Source organism: Columba livia, chromosome 1 (assembly GCF_036013475.1).
Source record: "Columba livia isolate bColLiv1 breed racing homer chromosome 1, bColLiv1.pat.W.v2, whole genome shotgun sequence".
NCBI classification, from domain to species: domain Eukaryota; kingdom Metazoa; phylum Chordata; class Aves; order Columbiformes; family Columbidae; genus Columba; species Columba livia.
Genome location: NC_088602.1, coordinates 33,942,240 through 33,959,183, shown reverse-complemented (window position 1 = coordinate 33,959,183; position 16,944 = coordinate 33,942,240). Strand labels below are relative to the sequence as shown.

At 38.3% G+C, this 16,944-nt stretch overlaps 1 protein-coding gene across 6 annotated transcripts in view; it reads left to right on the top strand.

Annotated features, from left to right (window-relative positions):
- The window catches only part of DGKH (diacylglycerol kinase eta), a 172,492-nt gene extending 156,381 nt beyond the window's left edge, over positions 1–16,111 (top strand). For all 6 annotated transcript variants that reach the window (XM_065054598.1, XM_065054606.1, XM_065054613.1 and 3 more), the window contains one exon: positions 5,674–16,111. In XM_065054598.1, the coding sequence (XP_064910670.1) occupies positions 5,674–5,763 (90 nt within the window). In that variant the 3' untranslated portion in view covers positions 5,764–16,111. The remainder of the gene's footprint in view (positions 1–5,673) is intronic.
- Positions 16,112–16,944: the final 833 nt, after the last annotated feature.

Genomic DNA, 16,944 nt, shown 5'->3' with positions numbered 1-16,944 from the left:
CAAGGTCAGAAGCTACAAGGGGCTGACCTGCTTTAGGTGATTTATTGTATATATATTGGATATAGTGGGTGTGAGAGAGATAAGCAGCTTAATAAATTGCAGCATTGGTCTTACATGGTATTGGCGTTTGTGTGTCGAAATAGACCTTTGCAATAAGTTTTCTCATCCCCGGTCAACCTCTGCCTGATTTCAGTTGTAGAGATTTAAAAAAGAGCACTTTTTTAAAAATTGTCTCAAAAATTCTACAACTTACTTCCTTAGAGGTCAGATTTATAAGTTTTGCAGGAGAGATGTTACCTAGCAGGCTGAGGCTGTTATTTGAGCTTGCTGGTCTTTTCAAGAATGACTTAAGTGCGTCCATTATATGTAATAGAGGCTATATCTTTGGGGATTCATTACATTACTTTTTCCAGGAACTCAGTAGTAATGAGTTCTTGATAATGTGTTTTGCAACTGCTTTTAGCACCTAAGAGAGGAAATAGTATGTTGTATAAATTGCAAACATTTACATTTGGAGTGAAAGTCATTGCTCTAGCCACTGTGCAGTAATTGCCAGATAGAAGCAACACTTTCATACAGCTGTACCACTTTTTGGTGGAATTTCTTATATAGTATGAAATCCTGACGTTATAAGATAGTGCTTGCCTTGTGTGACTGTTGCAGTAGAATGCAGCTCCTGAAAATAGCTGTGTTTGAGATGATCCCTTTGACTTTTGTGTATTATTTTACCCTTTTTATATTAGACCACCTAAGCTTCTTTCCATGGAAGTTAGATTCCTTTCTTTCAGGATAGTTCCTGATGCAGAGAGACAGTTTCAGGATAGTCTTTGCCTACAAAAATTTAGAAATAGAAAACTGCCCCAAGCAATCTACCACAATGTTACAGTGATGGATATCGCAAGTCCCTGTTCTGGAAGGGCAGTGAAGAGATTTAAAACTACTTAAAATGGTGACAGCTGGGAAACTCAGCATCACACAATGCCTAGGCTTGCTAAAATGTTATGAAATCTTGAAAATAAATCAAGACGATGAATTTGTTGGAATGAATGTTGGTAGGTAAAATCAGTGTTAAACTTCTGGCCGTGCCTTGCATCTGACAGGTACCAATTTGACTACATGCCCAGAAGACTGACACTTCAACCAAGGAAATATCTGCATCAGGGTTATCATCAACCTGTTACCCCTGTTGCTAAGACTCATGCTGATTCAGCATAAATAAAACCCCATCACAAAGGCCTGTGCCCTGGAATATCTAAAAGTGTCTTAGATAGAGCCTGTGCAGAGACAGACTTTCACTGTCCCCTCTATATAGTGCTGCCTGGAAGCCCGTGCACAGGTTTTAAATTGCTCAGCATAGCTGGGCGAGGAGTTGCTCTGCACCGGTTGCCATGGGTATAGTATACTGTGTGCTAGCAGAGGTCTTGCTCTAGAATCGCCCCATACAGTGCCACTTGTAAGGTAGGCCAGGCTTTTGGCCAAGCATGGCTTACACTCTGTGTGGAAATACTGAATTTAAAATAGCGAAGTTTAGCACTCGCACCATTCATTACATCCATGGCACCATCTGTGCGGGGAACCAGTTAAGGATGGCTCCAAGCAGCCTGCAGTTTTCTCACCAGAATTGCTGTCAAGGTGTGTAATGTGGCTCCTAGGAAACGAGGAACACATCACAAGTCGCCCTGTTAATATTTCCTCCTTTAGCTATCGAGGAGTGCAGATGAGTCGTCGGGGCTCTCGCAGGCTATAATCTGTCTACAGCCTCTCCTCCAGTGCAAGGCTTGTGCCTCCTGCCAGACTAAATGGGCTCGCCATTGATCCACAAGCTCTCAAGTCATGTGCAATACATTTACCTCTATTACTTCTCATGTCGACAACGGGAAAAATCGTTGCCCATTTTAATTGAATCCTCTGGGCCCGTCTTTCTGTGGTCAAAAGTAGAGATGAAAAGCAGTCCAGAAAAGGATTTGATGAAACTTTCATCCATTGCACGCATCACTGGAATAGATCAATATGTTGCCTGAAGAATTGGACACCTGTAATTATATTTCTGTGTAGCTTGTGGATCCCATTCTTGGTTAGTTCTGTGTGTGGCAACTGGCAAATGGAGAGCACCTCCAAGTGGAACCATGCACCTCCCTCCACCCAGCCCCTTCAATAATACCCTTTATCCAGGCTCCTACACCTGATTTTATTTAGGGGAATCTTAGACTTTTACACCCATGTGATTATCTTTCCCTTGAGGAAAGACTGGGCAGTGAATTTTGCACTGTGCTCTAGAAATTGTAGAAAGAAAGGCTGCCGTGATTTTTTTTTTAACCTTTTACAAGCAAACTCATTGAAAACTAGACTCTCATTTTTCTGAAATAAATACTGGCTTTTTCCTATGCGCACAACTTAGTAATAGTCAGAACTGCAACACATTTGCCAGGATTTGGCAGGGTGACATCTCCTTAGAGCTCCATAGCAACGTTGGTTTCTTTGAAGAAAGGGCTTCCATGGCTCATGTCAGCTTGATGAGCAGTGCCCACTGAGCTGAAGTCTCTGTTGAGGACTGGGGCATTTCATCTCTGTGTTTCGCAGTAGTGTGTTTGCAGGGAAAATATTCTGTAAGATTTGCTCAACTTCAAGCGTGCTAGATGACTTTTGACACTGGGGATGCACATAGGGTAGAGAAGATGTTAACGGAAGATGTTAATGTTAAGGAGTGTTTATAGAAATTGTTCGGTAGTATTGCGTTGGGAGTACGCTTGGCCAAAATCTGTGGGGCAAACCTGGAATAAGTGGGTTCTTAGTTAAGCAGACAGGCAATCACCATAATATAATGCAGATAAAGAACTCCTGAAAGCCGTTGCAACAATTTTCTTGCCCAGCCTTTCTTTTTCTTTTTGAGAATTTTTTGAGCCCCACCTGCTGAAAGGCCTAAAGATGGCAGAGTAGGTTGGGAGAGTAGAACAAGAGCTGATCCTGTAGTTCTAAAGGCCATATCTGGGGAGAAAAAGCACTGTTTGCTTCCTCAAACTCTGGCTAGAGTCTTGTCCTCAAAGCTATATTTTAGTCAAACTGAATTTTTGTTAATTAGTTGTCAATTAAATATGGACAGATTATGTAGAGCATGATGAAACTCATGCATTCAGAAAATGCAGAGGTCTTTGGAGGATCTTGGTTGTTGAATGATGTATCATATGCTGCTGATTTAGTCTGAGATGAGAGAATTTCTGCAAACTTTGCTGCATCAGTAGTAAACTGACAGTACTAGATAGCATCCAGTGTCAGGAATGTATAAATTTTAATTTCCTCCAAACCAAACTATTACATAAGCTTAAAAATTCAGAGTTTATCTTGGGTGGTCTTTTTGTTTGGTTTGATTTTGTTTTTCTTTTCCCTGGGAGTGTGGCAGAGGGGCCAAAAGGGTCCCAAAAATTGTGATGAGGCTCTTGAAACTTGCTGTTCTGATCTACATTACAGCAGCTTCAACTGGAAGGGAAATAAACCACAAATCGCCTCTGAAATGTAGGCGTTGTTGACAATACTTTGTAAAGGTTGGTGGAAAAAGTGTCTGAGTTTTCTGGAAATTCAGAATATGACTATTTCCTCTGATCTTTGAAGTCCGGCAGCATCTCGCTGTGTTGCTTGTCCAACAGAAGTTCTGCTTGTGAAAAATGTTTGTTCTGAAGAATTTGCAAGTTCTTAACCTTTAACACGTGTGGCTGCTCACGGTTTGGGGAGTATCCTTATGGGTTTTTCCTTACGTAGAATTTTCTCCATGTAGCAACTAAGCTATTTCAGTAGTTTCAGTAGTCATGCCTATTTTGGATTAATGGAAAAATTAAATTTAGCTTAAAAAAGAAAATATTCTCCAAATTTAAAATGAACAATATTACTGTCATTGTGGGACGAGTTTAACAACTACTACCTACATCAGTTCTCTTAACTTAAAAATTAGTACTACATATTTTTATAAGTGAGATCACCATTAGAGGAAACAAAATATAAATGGATGTGGTGTGGAAAACCAGAAGCTTTTTTCAGATGGGTTTATGAACAGTGCTTGATTTGGGGACTTTTATGAACAAAACTTTAACTCTTTAATGCTGGCACCTTTGTGCCTGAGGGCTGTAAAGGCTGGTCAGGTATTTATAGTAATGACAGTTTTCAACTGAAGAAACAACCAGTTTTTTTTTTTTCATCTCTAACATAACCAGAATTCAGTCTTGACTCGCTGAAAATTAACCCACCTGTTTAATCTGTGCCTTGCTACATTTACAATAAAAGAATTAATTCATGGGCATCTTACCACCCTTTTCTTCTTTTGGAGAAATGCAAAATTAATTGCATGTTAACACTTTTAAGTAATATAAAGTGCAGATTTTGAGGTTTCTGTGGCTGTAGAAGGGTAGATACAGTCTTTGTGTAGAGTATGTACAGAATATTATGTATGGTTTAATTTTTCACTCATTATGAGAAAAACTATGTCAGGCTCCTTAATTACACTCCCTTTTAATGTCTTTGTAATGTACAATCTTCCTATTAAAATGAAAGAATGTCTATGATAGAAAAATAGATATTTTTTTTTATTTAATCAGAGTCTGTTTACGTAAGGTTTATTCTACACATTACTAGTGCTTGAATCTGCCACTTGCTCAACATCATTAACACAAGGATTTTAAAGCATTTTTCAAAGCTGGGTTGTACAGATGAGGGAAGCAGATTTTCACCAAGCTGAGCTGAAAATTCATTAGCGCAGCTGGGGATCGTTAGCGCAGCTGAGCATCCCGTTCTGCTCCTCTCGCCATCGGACCAGTCAAAATTGACAAATGGATGCTGCTAAAGTTGTTACTAATGCTGGAAGAGGTTTGCTGCAAACATTTCTTGTCTGTCATCACTCATAAGGAGATGGGTCCCAGAAACTTATATTAGAAACATTTCAGCTGACGTGATTGCTTTAGTGGTGGCTACAAGGAGATTTACACTTGTGCTTTTTACGTTTTCCTTTGGGATGTGACTGTCATGTTTCTGAGAATTTTTCTTCCAGCTCTCTAATCAGAAAGATCCATGTTAGGAGATGAAACCTTTTTGGAATGAAAAACAAGTACTTACCTTTTCTATTGCTCTCTAAAGGAAAGTTGTCCTACATGCCTGTAGCTGTTACATCCACTTTCCCTTGAGAAACTGGGGATATGTGTGTTTGTTGATTAAAACAGACATCACATTGTAGGGCCTCAGATCAAGTGACATTGCTGGACAGAAGCTCTAATCCATCACATCCTACTATAGCATTCGATTGCTATATTAGAGAGGAGGGGGAGATTGTTCTTTTTGCCAGAAATTGTGAAAGATTTTTGTACTTAGAAGTCAAGCAAAAGATGTTTTTGACAGATACTGCAGTGCCTTGGGTTGTCATCATTGCAGGTAAGTAATTTTCTGTCTGACAGAGAAAGAAAGAGATTTATTGTATGCTCTAAGAAATTTTTTTGTTAGGCAACACTTGTTAGTGGCGTAGAATCTTTTCCAGTTTTCGTGTTGACTGCAGTGAAAACGTTTCTAGACATCTGCTGCATGGCTAGACCACAATCAATGGGGTGTTTTTGCTGGGTTTGTTGGTTGGTTCGTTGTGTTTTTCCTTTTTATAAATAAACGTTCTTTTTCTCTCTTTCTTTTTTTGAATTTCTGTAGGACCTGGGGATAACGAAAGTGGGTCATATGAAGCGAATTCTGCAGGGAATTAAAGAGCTCGGCAAGAACACCCCTTTGTCTGAAGTGTAATTATGCTGGTGCTCTCCATAGAGAAGGGAAAGTGGCTGGAGGAGCAAAGCTGTTGCAGGCACTTGGCTGTCTTTGTAGTTTACCCTGTGGAAGGATAAGCACTGGTGTGTTTGTACAGGCTAGGATCTCTGAAGTCTTGTATGGGGAAGAGCTTGCTGCAAGAGTATAAATGATTTGTGCCAAAAAAAAAAAGGAAAAGGTGATGTGTTCTGCAAAGACGTCTTCTTGGTGTGCAAACTCGGCCAGTTCAGATAAGCACATTTGGGTAAATTGATCAGTTTATGGTGAACTGCACTGGCTGGAAAATATAATCAAGAAATGATCGCTTTGCTTACGTGCAGCTCTGTATGCCTCTCTTTACGCTGCAGCAAGATCCCACTGTACAGCATGAGGTTGTCCAGTTATTCTTCCGAGGCGAAGCTTCATGAAACCTCCTGTGCAGGAGAGCGAGAGGTTCTGGAGGTTTCCCAGGTGAGCCCAGCAGCGCCGCGGGGAACCAGCGCTCCCCGGCCACGCAGGAATGGGGAGAGAAGTTATACCTTGTGATACCATGAATGCGAACTGTAATGCATGGTGTGCCTGCCTGAATCGTCTCTTGTTCTGTTGCATGACACATCCGATACTTTATAAACACTTGAACAACTTTTATATCTGTTTGAATGAGATTTAATTTATTACTACTTGAGCGTCTTTTTTTTTTTTTCAGTTTCAGGCACTTTTCTATTCTTCAGTGTTGTGTTATGCCTAAAATGTGTTCTACGGCAAAGGATGTGTGGGTGTGGAAACTTAGCATTTGTGCCATATCTAGCAGATTATATGCATTATATATGATTGAAACACTGTACAGTCAGATTTTTAAATATACTATGTACAGAAGATATATCAGGTAACTAACTTATGAGTATTTTTGAAAGACTGGTACCTCACAAAAATATCAATTGGCTTCCTGCATGGAAAACAAAGAATTTTCTCATGGTGCATTTTAATGTAGTTATTCAGTTACCTTAAACATCTGTAGCATATTTGAACTTTTAGGCACTAAATGTTTTATTTATTGTTCAAAAAGCAGGTTGAAAGATTAATGGAAATTTTTTACAGGAAGATTCATTTTATTTATCATACATAAGAAGAGTTTTAAAATGTAGCAGCTGATTTGATTTTTGTGGGGTAAGCTTTCACTCATTGCTAATTAACTATTAACTTAAAAAGTCTCTGTGTGCATTTTTTTACAAAGGCATTGATTCACTTCTTGTCAGCACTCCTACATCAGTAGATCATAAACATTTAAAAAACGAAGTCTAAGGTTTTACACTATGCATGCAAAGATGAATCACATGCAAGGTAGTAATCCATGAGTGTAAACAGGTTAAAAAATGAAAACCATCTTTGTTTAGAAGTTGCATTAGACCAGAGTTTATAAGGTTATTTACAGTTTACTTAAATGAAACATAGCTTCATAACTGAATTTCCTGGTTAATTTTTCACAAAAATGTTAATCTAGTAGAAAAATAATTTGCATATATCTACAAAAAAACCCTACTTAAATGTTTGAGATTATATTGCATCTCCTGCCAGAAAACTTGCACAGAATGGCTGTTTCCTTGCTGGTCCTGACAAGGTGTCATTGGAACACTTGACTTCTACTTAATTGAGTAGCTTTGACATTTCTTACAGGTTCAAGAGTATCTTAATGTCTATGTATGTTTTCCTTGTAGGCAGCAGCGTAAAGTGTCATTTGTTTTTTCCAAAGCCTATTTTCTCCATTTAAAGGGGCCACTGTCAAGTACTGCATCCTGGTTTTGCCTTCCCTTTCGCATGAGTATGGTGCAAGTCATCCCTTGGAAGGTAGATGAGAATCGTCCCTTGAAAAGTAAAATCTATTCCTCTCACTGTTTTATTGCAAGAAAAAGAAAATCAAAAGGAGCAAAACAAACTTCATTTATATCCAGTTATAGTACCATGTGCCCTTGCTGCTGTAGGTTCAACAGGCACCACACTGGGAGCTCTGTAGACATACTATAATTGATTATCCTGGTGCACAAACAAAAGTAAAAGGCTATGTTCCATTATGCTTTCCATTAAAAGAAACTAAAATCCCTTTGCCAAGTGACATGTTGTATGAAAAGCATATGCAAACAATGGGAAGTTAGGCAAACAATTGAAAGATTACTTTTTTTTTTAAATGTACTTGACATTCACCCCTTTAGTGATGTTCAGATGGCACCTGTCAAGTCTTCACGAGTTGTATTTCCTTTTCTCTTTGTTTCTCTGTAAGCTACGCTATATTTTAATGTGTGGCAGCGTTCTTATATATCTGTGTTCCAGTAGCCTATGTAGTTAATCTTCCTGGTTGATTCAAGGACACCATATGTGGAAGAACTTTCGTTGCTTTTCTGATTGTAGGACACACTCTCTTAACAACTTTCAGCCTTGCAATATGCAATGCATTCAGATTGGCTATGGAATGAGATCTCTTCAGGTTGCTGCAGAGGTCTGCGCTGCATCTATTAATAACGGGAGCTGCTTTTAGGCAGGGAAAATGGACAAATGTTGTTTGTAATGCAACTTTCTTATGGCACTCCTCAAATTACCTCAGTATAGGACAACTGATCAATTGTCTTTATGTAGTTCATTTTTTTTAAATGACCACCAAAGAATTTAACTTCATTTGCCCTAACCAGAAGATTTTTTTAAACATGAAAGTAGAAAAAAAAATGTAAGCATTGTTTATGCTGTATTTATTAGATGCCCAGGAGAGCAAATTTTATGCAACTCCATGCCTTAGACTAGTGTTGGCTATCAAATCCAAATGCATCTGACAAGTAGGCTCAAAATACTTTGTAGGGTTTTCTGCAGAGGTGATGAGTCGTAACTGTGTTTAGTGACGCGGCTTTTCTAAAGAAAGACTTTTGAATAATGTTACTCTCTCCTGATTATTGTAATTTCCAAGTTTGAGCTTTTTTCCTTAATGCTGTAAAAGTCCCAGCTCCTGATGTTTAAAGTGTTTCAATGCAACATTTCAACAAAAATAGGATAAACACATCCCCTAGAAGTACAAAGTTTTTCAGACAACAAGTAGATCGTGTGGAGCCTGATTTGACATGCTAGATTCATCAAGACAAAACATCACTAGACAAATTTTACTGGATGAATTTTTTTCCTGTAGCCAAATACACTTAATTTCTGTGGTAAGTCCGCATCCCTTGGAATCTGAGAGGAATACAGAGCAATCAGCATTTTCTTGAAGTGGCTGGTATTCACATAGATGAAATGCCCTACACCTCAGAAGGAGGAAGAGGAGAAACGCGTGTTTTAAAACGGCAGCAGGTTGCTAAATGCATGTTTCTCTTTTGTCCTTTTCAAAATGGGATTTTTCCAGCTCACTGTATTCAGTTGCTGTAGCAACCTCTGAATCAGGTTGTGCGAGTATTGCTTTTATAATGCCTAATGCCTTCTTCTTAGAAACTGAATGAAATCAGGCAAACTCATGGTTGTAGGGGGTTTTTTACAAAATTAAAAAAAAAAAACTTGTTCAAAAATGCAAAATTTTATATGATGTCAATTGCAAATTTTCTTTATGATACATTTTTATGTATTTCCCTGTTACCACTATTTTTATTCCTGAACATGTCATTCTTTCAAAGAAAAATATTTTAAACATGGAAGAAGAGTTAAATGGAAAGCGTGTGATCAAAAACCCTCCCAGACTATTTCAATACTGTATTTCCTACTCTGTGACTGGAGTAAACATCCTGTAAATCATAAATAGAAATAATCTTTCTCTCTCCATCCCTGCCCAAAGAAATTCATCCTGCAATGTTGTATAATTGTAATTCAAACAAGAAGAATTGAATTTTTTATAATGGCCAATTTCATATAGTCCTATGGCTTTTGTGAAGAAATAGATAACCTGCCAATCTTGACTTTTTAATTGAACTCAGCGATGCTAATTCACTTAAAGAAAATTTCATAATGCCTTGATAATGAACAAATCTTATTTCAAGGGTAAAGTTATCAGTGTTTTTCAGTGCATCTAATCTTCCTTTCAGGAAGACTGGCAGGGAACCTTTTTCACATGAAATGGAAAATTAATATATAAAGCAAGTATGAGAGGATGTTCCATAGTCCTACTTTAAAAATAGATATAGAACTACATATTATGCAGTGATAATTCCAGAATGGGCATATAAGACAAAACCCCCCACAGTGATCTCATTTTGTTTGATGCTTCCTTTTAATGATTGCATTACTAATGTTTACTACTGTTTCTCCATTGATCTCTCTGTGCCTCTGAGTATTAAGTTCTTGCATATAGGTTTGACAGCTCTGGTAATTAATACTTAGCAGTGTAAAAAGTCTTTCTGAAAGGTAAAGTCACAGTGATACGTATTGTTGAGGATAACAGAGCTGGACCAATACATTTAGCTTACAACCAGGAAATCATCTTGTCACTTGTGTGAGAGCCACAGAAAATTAATTGAATAATTATAATTTTTTCACCCCAAGAACAAAAGTACCTCTCAGCTGCAGTGTCCTGAGTGTCACATTTCTACCACAGGCTCTCCCATTTGTTTGATTTTGTTTTCATAGATTGTATGTTTTGTGGTATGATTTTCATATCATCGAGGTTTGATGCTGCTTATTCTAATTGCGAAGATTTAATATTTGCAGGAACTGTACATGACTGTATTGCTGTCTTAAGTAAAAGGAGGAGGTTTTGATGACTTGAGGATGCTGAGGAGTTGAGACAGGACTTAAAATATCTCTGCTGCCTCTTCAGAGATGAATGGTAGTGTCAACAGGATTGATAAAGCATCATTTGGTAATTATCAATAGAAGATCTTTACTGGTTGTATAAATTCCTGTATTTATATATAGAATATAGTGTGGAAAATGATCTTTTTTACAAAAAGAAAAAAAAAAATTCTAGTTCTTTTCTACTACTGTTGCATTGGGTTTAATAGCTCTGTTAATAGTTAGCTTGTGTACTTGAAATGCTCATTTCTGCCATACAGAAGCCCAGTCTGTTTCTCAGAAATTCTATTCCATTTGGAAGCCATCTGGAGGCTTCCAGGAGACTATTCCTGTAGCCAGTTGGAGCTAATACCAAAATTCATAGCAACTTCTGTAGGCTTAGTAGTGGTTGTCCTCAATATTGTAACTCAAAATATAAAGGTTTTGAAAGGTTGGGGTTTCTTTTAGTCTGTAGAATTAAACTTAGAACATCAACCCCTCATCATCTGTAAATAAAATATTAGCATTGTTAACACTTTGGCAAACTAGCCAAATGCTGGCAATGACAGACCCTAGAGTATTCCTGGACAAATTGTAATGAATTTAGCTGCAGTGGTTAAAGACCTTCCACCTTCAGAGCAGTCAACAGAAAATTCATAGACGTACATGGCAGAATTATAAACTTTTATTTTATATAGTTGAAGACTCTGTCTCCCAGCTGAAAGAAACGCTTTTAATAAAAGCTCTTTGAGGGGATTTTGAGTTGTGGAATGCCCTTTGGAAGAGAGGTGTTTTGGCTAACTCCACCAGCTGTGTAAGACTTTGAAAATACTAGAAATTACAGTAGCTATTAGTAGGACAAGTATGTAAAGTATGCAAGTGACTAGTCTATATTTTATTCTATGGAACAAACACATTGGAAAAATATATTTGTGAGTTTAAAGTAATTAGTTCCACCCCCCATTATCCCCCCTGCAATTAATTGGAAACAATGATTTCTTTTAGGAAGCTGTGTTTGATGCTGGTATAACTATGTTATTCTAGAGCATGTGAACTGGAAGATGAAACCAGGAAGAAATGAACTAAAAGTAAAGTTGGGTAGTGTGTGTTCATGATGCAAACTGTGTGAAAAACCAAAAATAAAATCCCCACAGTGCCTCAAACCCCTGCTATGGCTATTTAAAGGGAATTAGCATTTTAAGTCCTACTTTTATTAAACTAAAATATTAATTGCATAGAAAAAAATTTGGTTTAATTAATAATGTGGTAATATCATCAACAGGGAGAGTGTTACAGATGTGACTGTGGTTTTTCTCCCTGCGTTAGCTGAGGTAAGCTGTTTGGGAACAATTCTCTTTGCAGTTACAGTCAATTCTGACATGAATGGAGAGGTTGAGGAAAACCCTTGCTGCTGCTCGGTTTTGCTTTTCAGGGAGGGAGAGCATGTCTGCTGGCAAACGGGGCCTGGGGCTCTTGAGGAGAACTTTCAGAATATAAGGTTTTTCTCCTGGGACAGTTTGTGAAGGTTGACAACGAGCACGCAGGCATGCGGGTGCTCACCGGGAAGGTTTCTAGTGTCATCGTCCTCTCACAAGATGCCATCTCTAGATATTGAAATAGGCATTTGGACTGTACTGCTTAGCCAGATTTCAGAGGATTTTCTACAGGCATCTGTTCACTTGTGGTGTCTATACTTTCTGTCCTGGATTTCTGTCCCCTTAAAACTTGCACTTTGAAAAATGCAGTTGTCCATATATGACAAAAATTACTATTTTTCCCCTCAAGGTGCACAGCTTGTGAACCTGTCCTGAACAAATGTGTTTCATTAGCCACTCTCTTACATCCTGTCATTTAAATCCTAAAAGACCTAAACCATGGGACCCTCCTAGAGCTGCCAGTGGTATACCTAGTCAGTGAGTTTGCTGAAGCTTGTCTGTTGAGAGGATCATCAAAGGGCGAGATAATGTTCACAGCAGATGAGATGTGCGATAGGTGGGACGTGACAAGCCATTGAGGAGCTTCTGAGAGATGAAGAGGGTCTGATCTCTGCACCAGAGACCTGGTCCTTCGTTGCTGTCATCACACACAAATAATTTAATGACCTCTGATACCAGCAGCTTAATTCACAGTGACAGCAGACATATCAGTTAGTACTAACAAAACTTCTCGCTGTCACAACTATACATCCAGAAGCGGGTATCTTTAAACGCCAAGCATTATGTACTTGCATGAATTTATTTGCAGTGTATTTTTTTGGCATTCAAAAAAGAAAATTTAATCTAAAGGTATTTTAAAGGTCCTGAGAGGATCCCAGCCCAACATGGGTGGTTTCTCTCATTAGCCAGGCTTGTCACTTAAACTGGTTAATTACGGCTGTTAGTTAATTCTGTAGTAACACCCACTCTCTTGCATGAGTGGATGCATAATGTACACATGAAGAGTTGCAGAGATGTGGCACCATCTAGTTTTCTGCCTAACTCGTATATTCGGGTCTGAATTGCATTTCGTAGTAAAAAGCTGAAACACACATTTTCCACTCAATTCAAAACCACGTTCAATAGACAAAGAAATTATGTAGTAGGGGTGTACTGGTTTAAGTAAAAATTGCTGCACACTCAGTAGTTTCTGCTCTTTGTTTCCCCTTGGGCCTTTTCGCTCCACAGGAACATTTGTTGTCTGCAAACATATAGATCTGTTGGGACTGAGGCATGTGCTTAGCTTCAAACAGCGCTTTAGTCCCTCTTGGAGGTGGCTCATGTATTTTAGTTTTAGCATTTATGTATAAGCCTACAGAGGATTTGGGGAGGTAGTAACTCTTCCTTGCCTAAAAGCTATCACCAGACTGACCATCAGTAGACTTACAAATGCCATACCTATGAATGTTGTTCTCTTGCCAGTATTCACATGTGCATGTGTGTATATATGTAGTATCTAGTTTGTAGTGTGTATGTGTTGTGTGCAAACCTGTACATATATATGTATATACATACCCTGGTTTTGCCCAATATAATTACGCCTACTTGTGTGTAGAACCAAAAAAACTTAAAACTATACAATGCTTGAGATGCTGCATTGTTTTTATTGTAATATTTTTTATATCAGATGAATTGCAGGATGTTTACAGATGCTTATTAATATTTAACTTATACAATGGAGTTGCAGGATGTTTATGATTGTTGTCAGCTAAAGAATTGTATACAATTCTGGGTGAAATTTTGGCTTCGCTGAAATCCTTGGCAAAACTCCCTTTGATCTCACTGAAGCCAAGATTAAACCCACCCGAATCTGTTGTTTACTGGCTATTTTCCTACTGTGATAGTTGTTTTTTTTTTTTAAATGAGTGAAATGTATTTATTTTTTCCCAATGTGAAATCTGCAATTGCTATTTGAATTTTTCTACAGAACCTGCAAATTACAACACAGGTGGAAATATATGCCTCAGAGAATGTACAGAATTTTTCATTGGTCTGATCCTTGAATATATCTAAGAAAATACCTTCTAAAATAACTTTTGTAAGATTTAATACAGAATCTTCTAAAAACAGATCACGTTTCATACCTCTCTCCACAAGAAGGGCACACAGTGTGGCAGGTGAAAATGAAGAGTTATTTATTGATGAGTAAGAAGTAGTCCCATTTATTTTGTATACCTACTGATTTCATACAGCTCACCTGGCTTTGCAGGTCTGGAGTGAGACACTTGAAGTATCTTATCCCAAAGTACCTTATTGGAAGAAAGAAAAAATAAAGTTATGTAGTATATGCCTTTAAACTTCTCATCAAGTCATGGAAGTATCTTCAGAGCCAGTCTGTAGAATGATTCTTTTAATATTTAATGGATAAATAAAACGATGAAAATACTAAGTGGTAAGGCAAATCAGACAACTGCTTGATATTAGAGAAATCACTTGTTTAGGGGACAGAAGGATCAGTTCTTTAATAGCACCAGGGAGGAAAAATACTGTAATGCAGCGCTTCCTAAATCCCTTTCCAGGGTATCTTTTAATTGTGTATGCTCTAAGTATATTCTTACTGTAAAAAGACACAAGGCTGTGAAACAGCTAAATAGATGCATCTTAATCTCCTCATCTAAGGCTAAAAATATAACTTTCAAAAAAAAAAGAGCTATCTTGCACTTTGAAATATATGTGTCCAGAACAGATAAGTTTGTATTCATCATAGGTAGTCATCCCAGGGACACAGCAGGGTTTGTAAAATGAGGTAGTTCTGCCAATGTTATCAAAAGCTAACGAAATGGCAAGCCAGCCTGCTCCCCCGTGAGGCTCTTTCTGAAAACGTCCATGCAGAATGCCCACCAGTCCCAGGGGTCTTTGGCTGTAATTTTGTTTAAGAAAGGATCATGTTTCGATTTCTACTCTTCCCCTTGCTAATAAGGAAGGAAGCATGTACCTTGGTTGAACTTTCCAAAAGCTTGTTGAGCTCAACAGACCAAACAGTTGGGAAAAGCCATAGGCTCATGAGGGATACACAGGGCTCTGCCTGGGCTCGCTGGTCTGCTCCTGTGGATCTGATTACAGATTTGGGGTCAAAAAGCTCCTCTTGTGCAGTCAGCAGCAAACTTCAGTGCTTATTAGTGGGAGCAGACGGGAGCCCAAGTGAGCAAACAACTTCCCTTTTGCATGTTTGTTATCTTTCTGTAATTACAATCAGGACTGGAGTTCAGGACTCACTGTTACTTGTTGGAAAGGCCAGGATGAGTAGAGGATACGTGAGGAGATGAGGAGGAAGTGGCTGGAGGTTTGGATTCTGCCTTTGGTTTCCTGCTGTGCAGCTGGTGCAAGACTGAGGGCAACTCAGTTCACCTTTGTGTGCCTCACTTTCTCCACCCCTGGGAGTAAGGATGCTTACTACCTTTGTACAGCCCCCCGACACCTATAGGAAAGCAGTGGTATATAAGCGGCTCAGTTTTACTGACACTGTTGTACGTAGTTTAAATCAATTACTTTTGTCCATAACACTGCAAAAATTGCTTTTCCTAGTTTCAGATCTGACTATTTGGTGACCTGTCACATGCTGGGCAGTCAGTTCTGAAGCTTAGTGGTTGCTCTAGTACTTACAATTACACACGTAGCGGGCTCTGTTTGCTGCAGAAAAGAGTAAACCTTTAAACTGCCTGACAAAACTTGCCAATGAAGTATATCTAACAGAGCAGGGGTGTAACTTTTGGCTTTATTTACTTGTAATAATGGTAAGGAACAGTGAATTTTGTTTGTTTACATACTGTTTACAATGGCACAGTTTTATTTTTAATATATAAAAAACAATTGAGGTATTTATTGCATATACTATTTTAAAGATGTTTTATGTGTTTTCACCTTTGGAATATATTGTTACATTTCCTTGTACAGATAATTTGGGTGGCTTTGTTAATATAGTTAGTAATTTTTATGACTACTAAGTGACCAGTTTTCCGTGCCTTTTTATTGTTGGATGCATGATTACATATTTATTATTGTATGGAAGTCACTGAGATGTGTATTTTTGTATTCTGCTGGAAGCAATGGTTGATTTTATTGTACATGATGAGATGCCTTCCATAATGGGCACTCGTATGAGATCTTCCTTCTCAAATAAACAGAATGCATTCAATGTATGTAAGTCCTCGAATTTTTTCTGTGGCTGGAAGTCAGTGGAAATCCTTGAACATCATGACACCGAATTTTAAATGTTATCCACTCAAAATGTGGGCTGCTATCAATGTCATCAAGTCCAAACCAAAATTCTCCATTGAAATCAAGACAATGGCAAGTCATTGGCACAGTGTAAGCCTTTGTAACTTAAAAGAAAACTGTATCTTAAAACTAAATAAAACTTGGATGAATGACTGTCAGGCATCATCTCTATTCAGTCTGCCACGCACTGCCTGAAAATGGATTCAAATTGCAGGCTTTGAATACAGCTTTTAGACATACTTTATATGGCTACGTGCAAGCCCACGCGTAACTTGTAAGTAGGTCACTGTGCACGTAGGTGTTTACATTTGCAGGGATCTTCCGCTAGGTCTTGCTGGCATATGGCATATTAAATGTAAAAGTAGATTTATATTTGCATTCATAGTAACAACAGTCGTTAAAACAGAAGATATAGTAGTGCCCCTTTATCCAAAGCACGCGGCAGTAAAACAAACACATTTTTCCGTACTAGTATTTGCTGAACCTCTCCAACACCAACCCAGATAAACACTCATTTGAGTTGACTCCGTGCCAGGGCCTGAAGACAGGGCAATTCTGCAGTGTTGTGGGTCAGTGAGCTACCAGGGTGGTACCCAACACAAGATGTGATGCGAAAGTAACTATAATCCATGGCATATACAGAAAGAAAAATATGGTGTATAAGAACCTAAGCCGGTTGGTGACAGCAGTCATCTTGTGGTTGGGATCCTGTTGTCCTGAAGTGACTGTACGTGGGAGAGGCATTTTTGTGGAT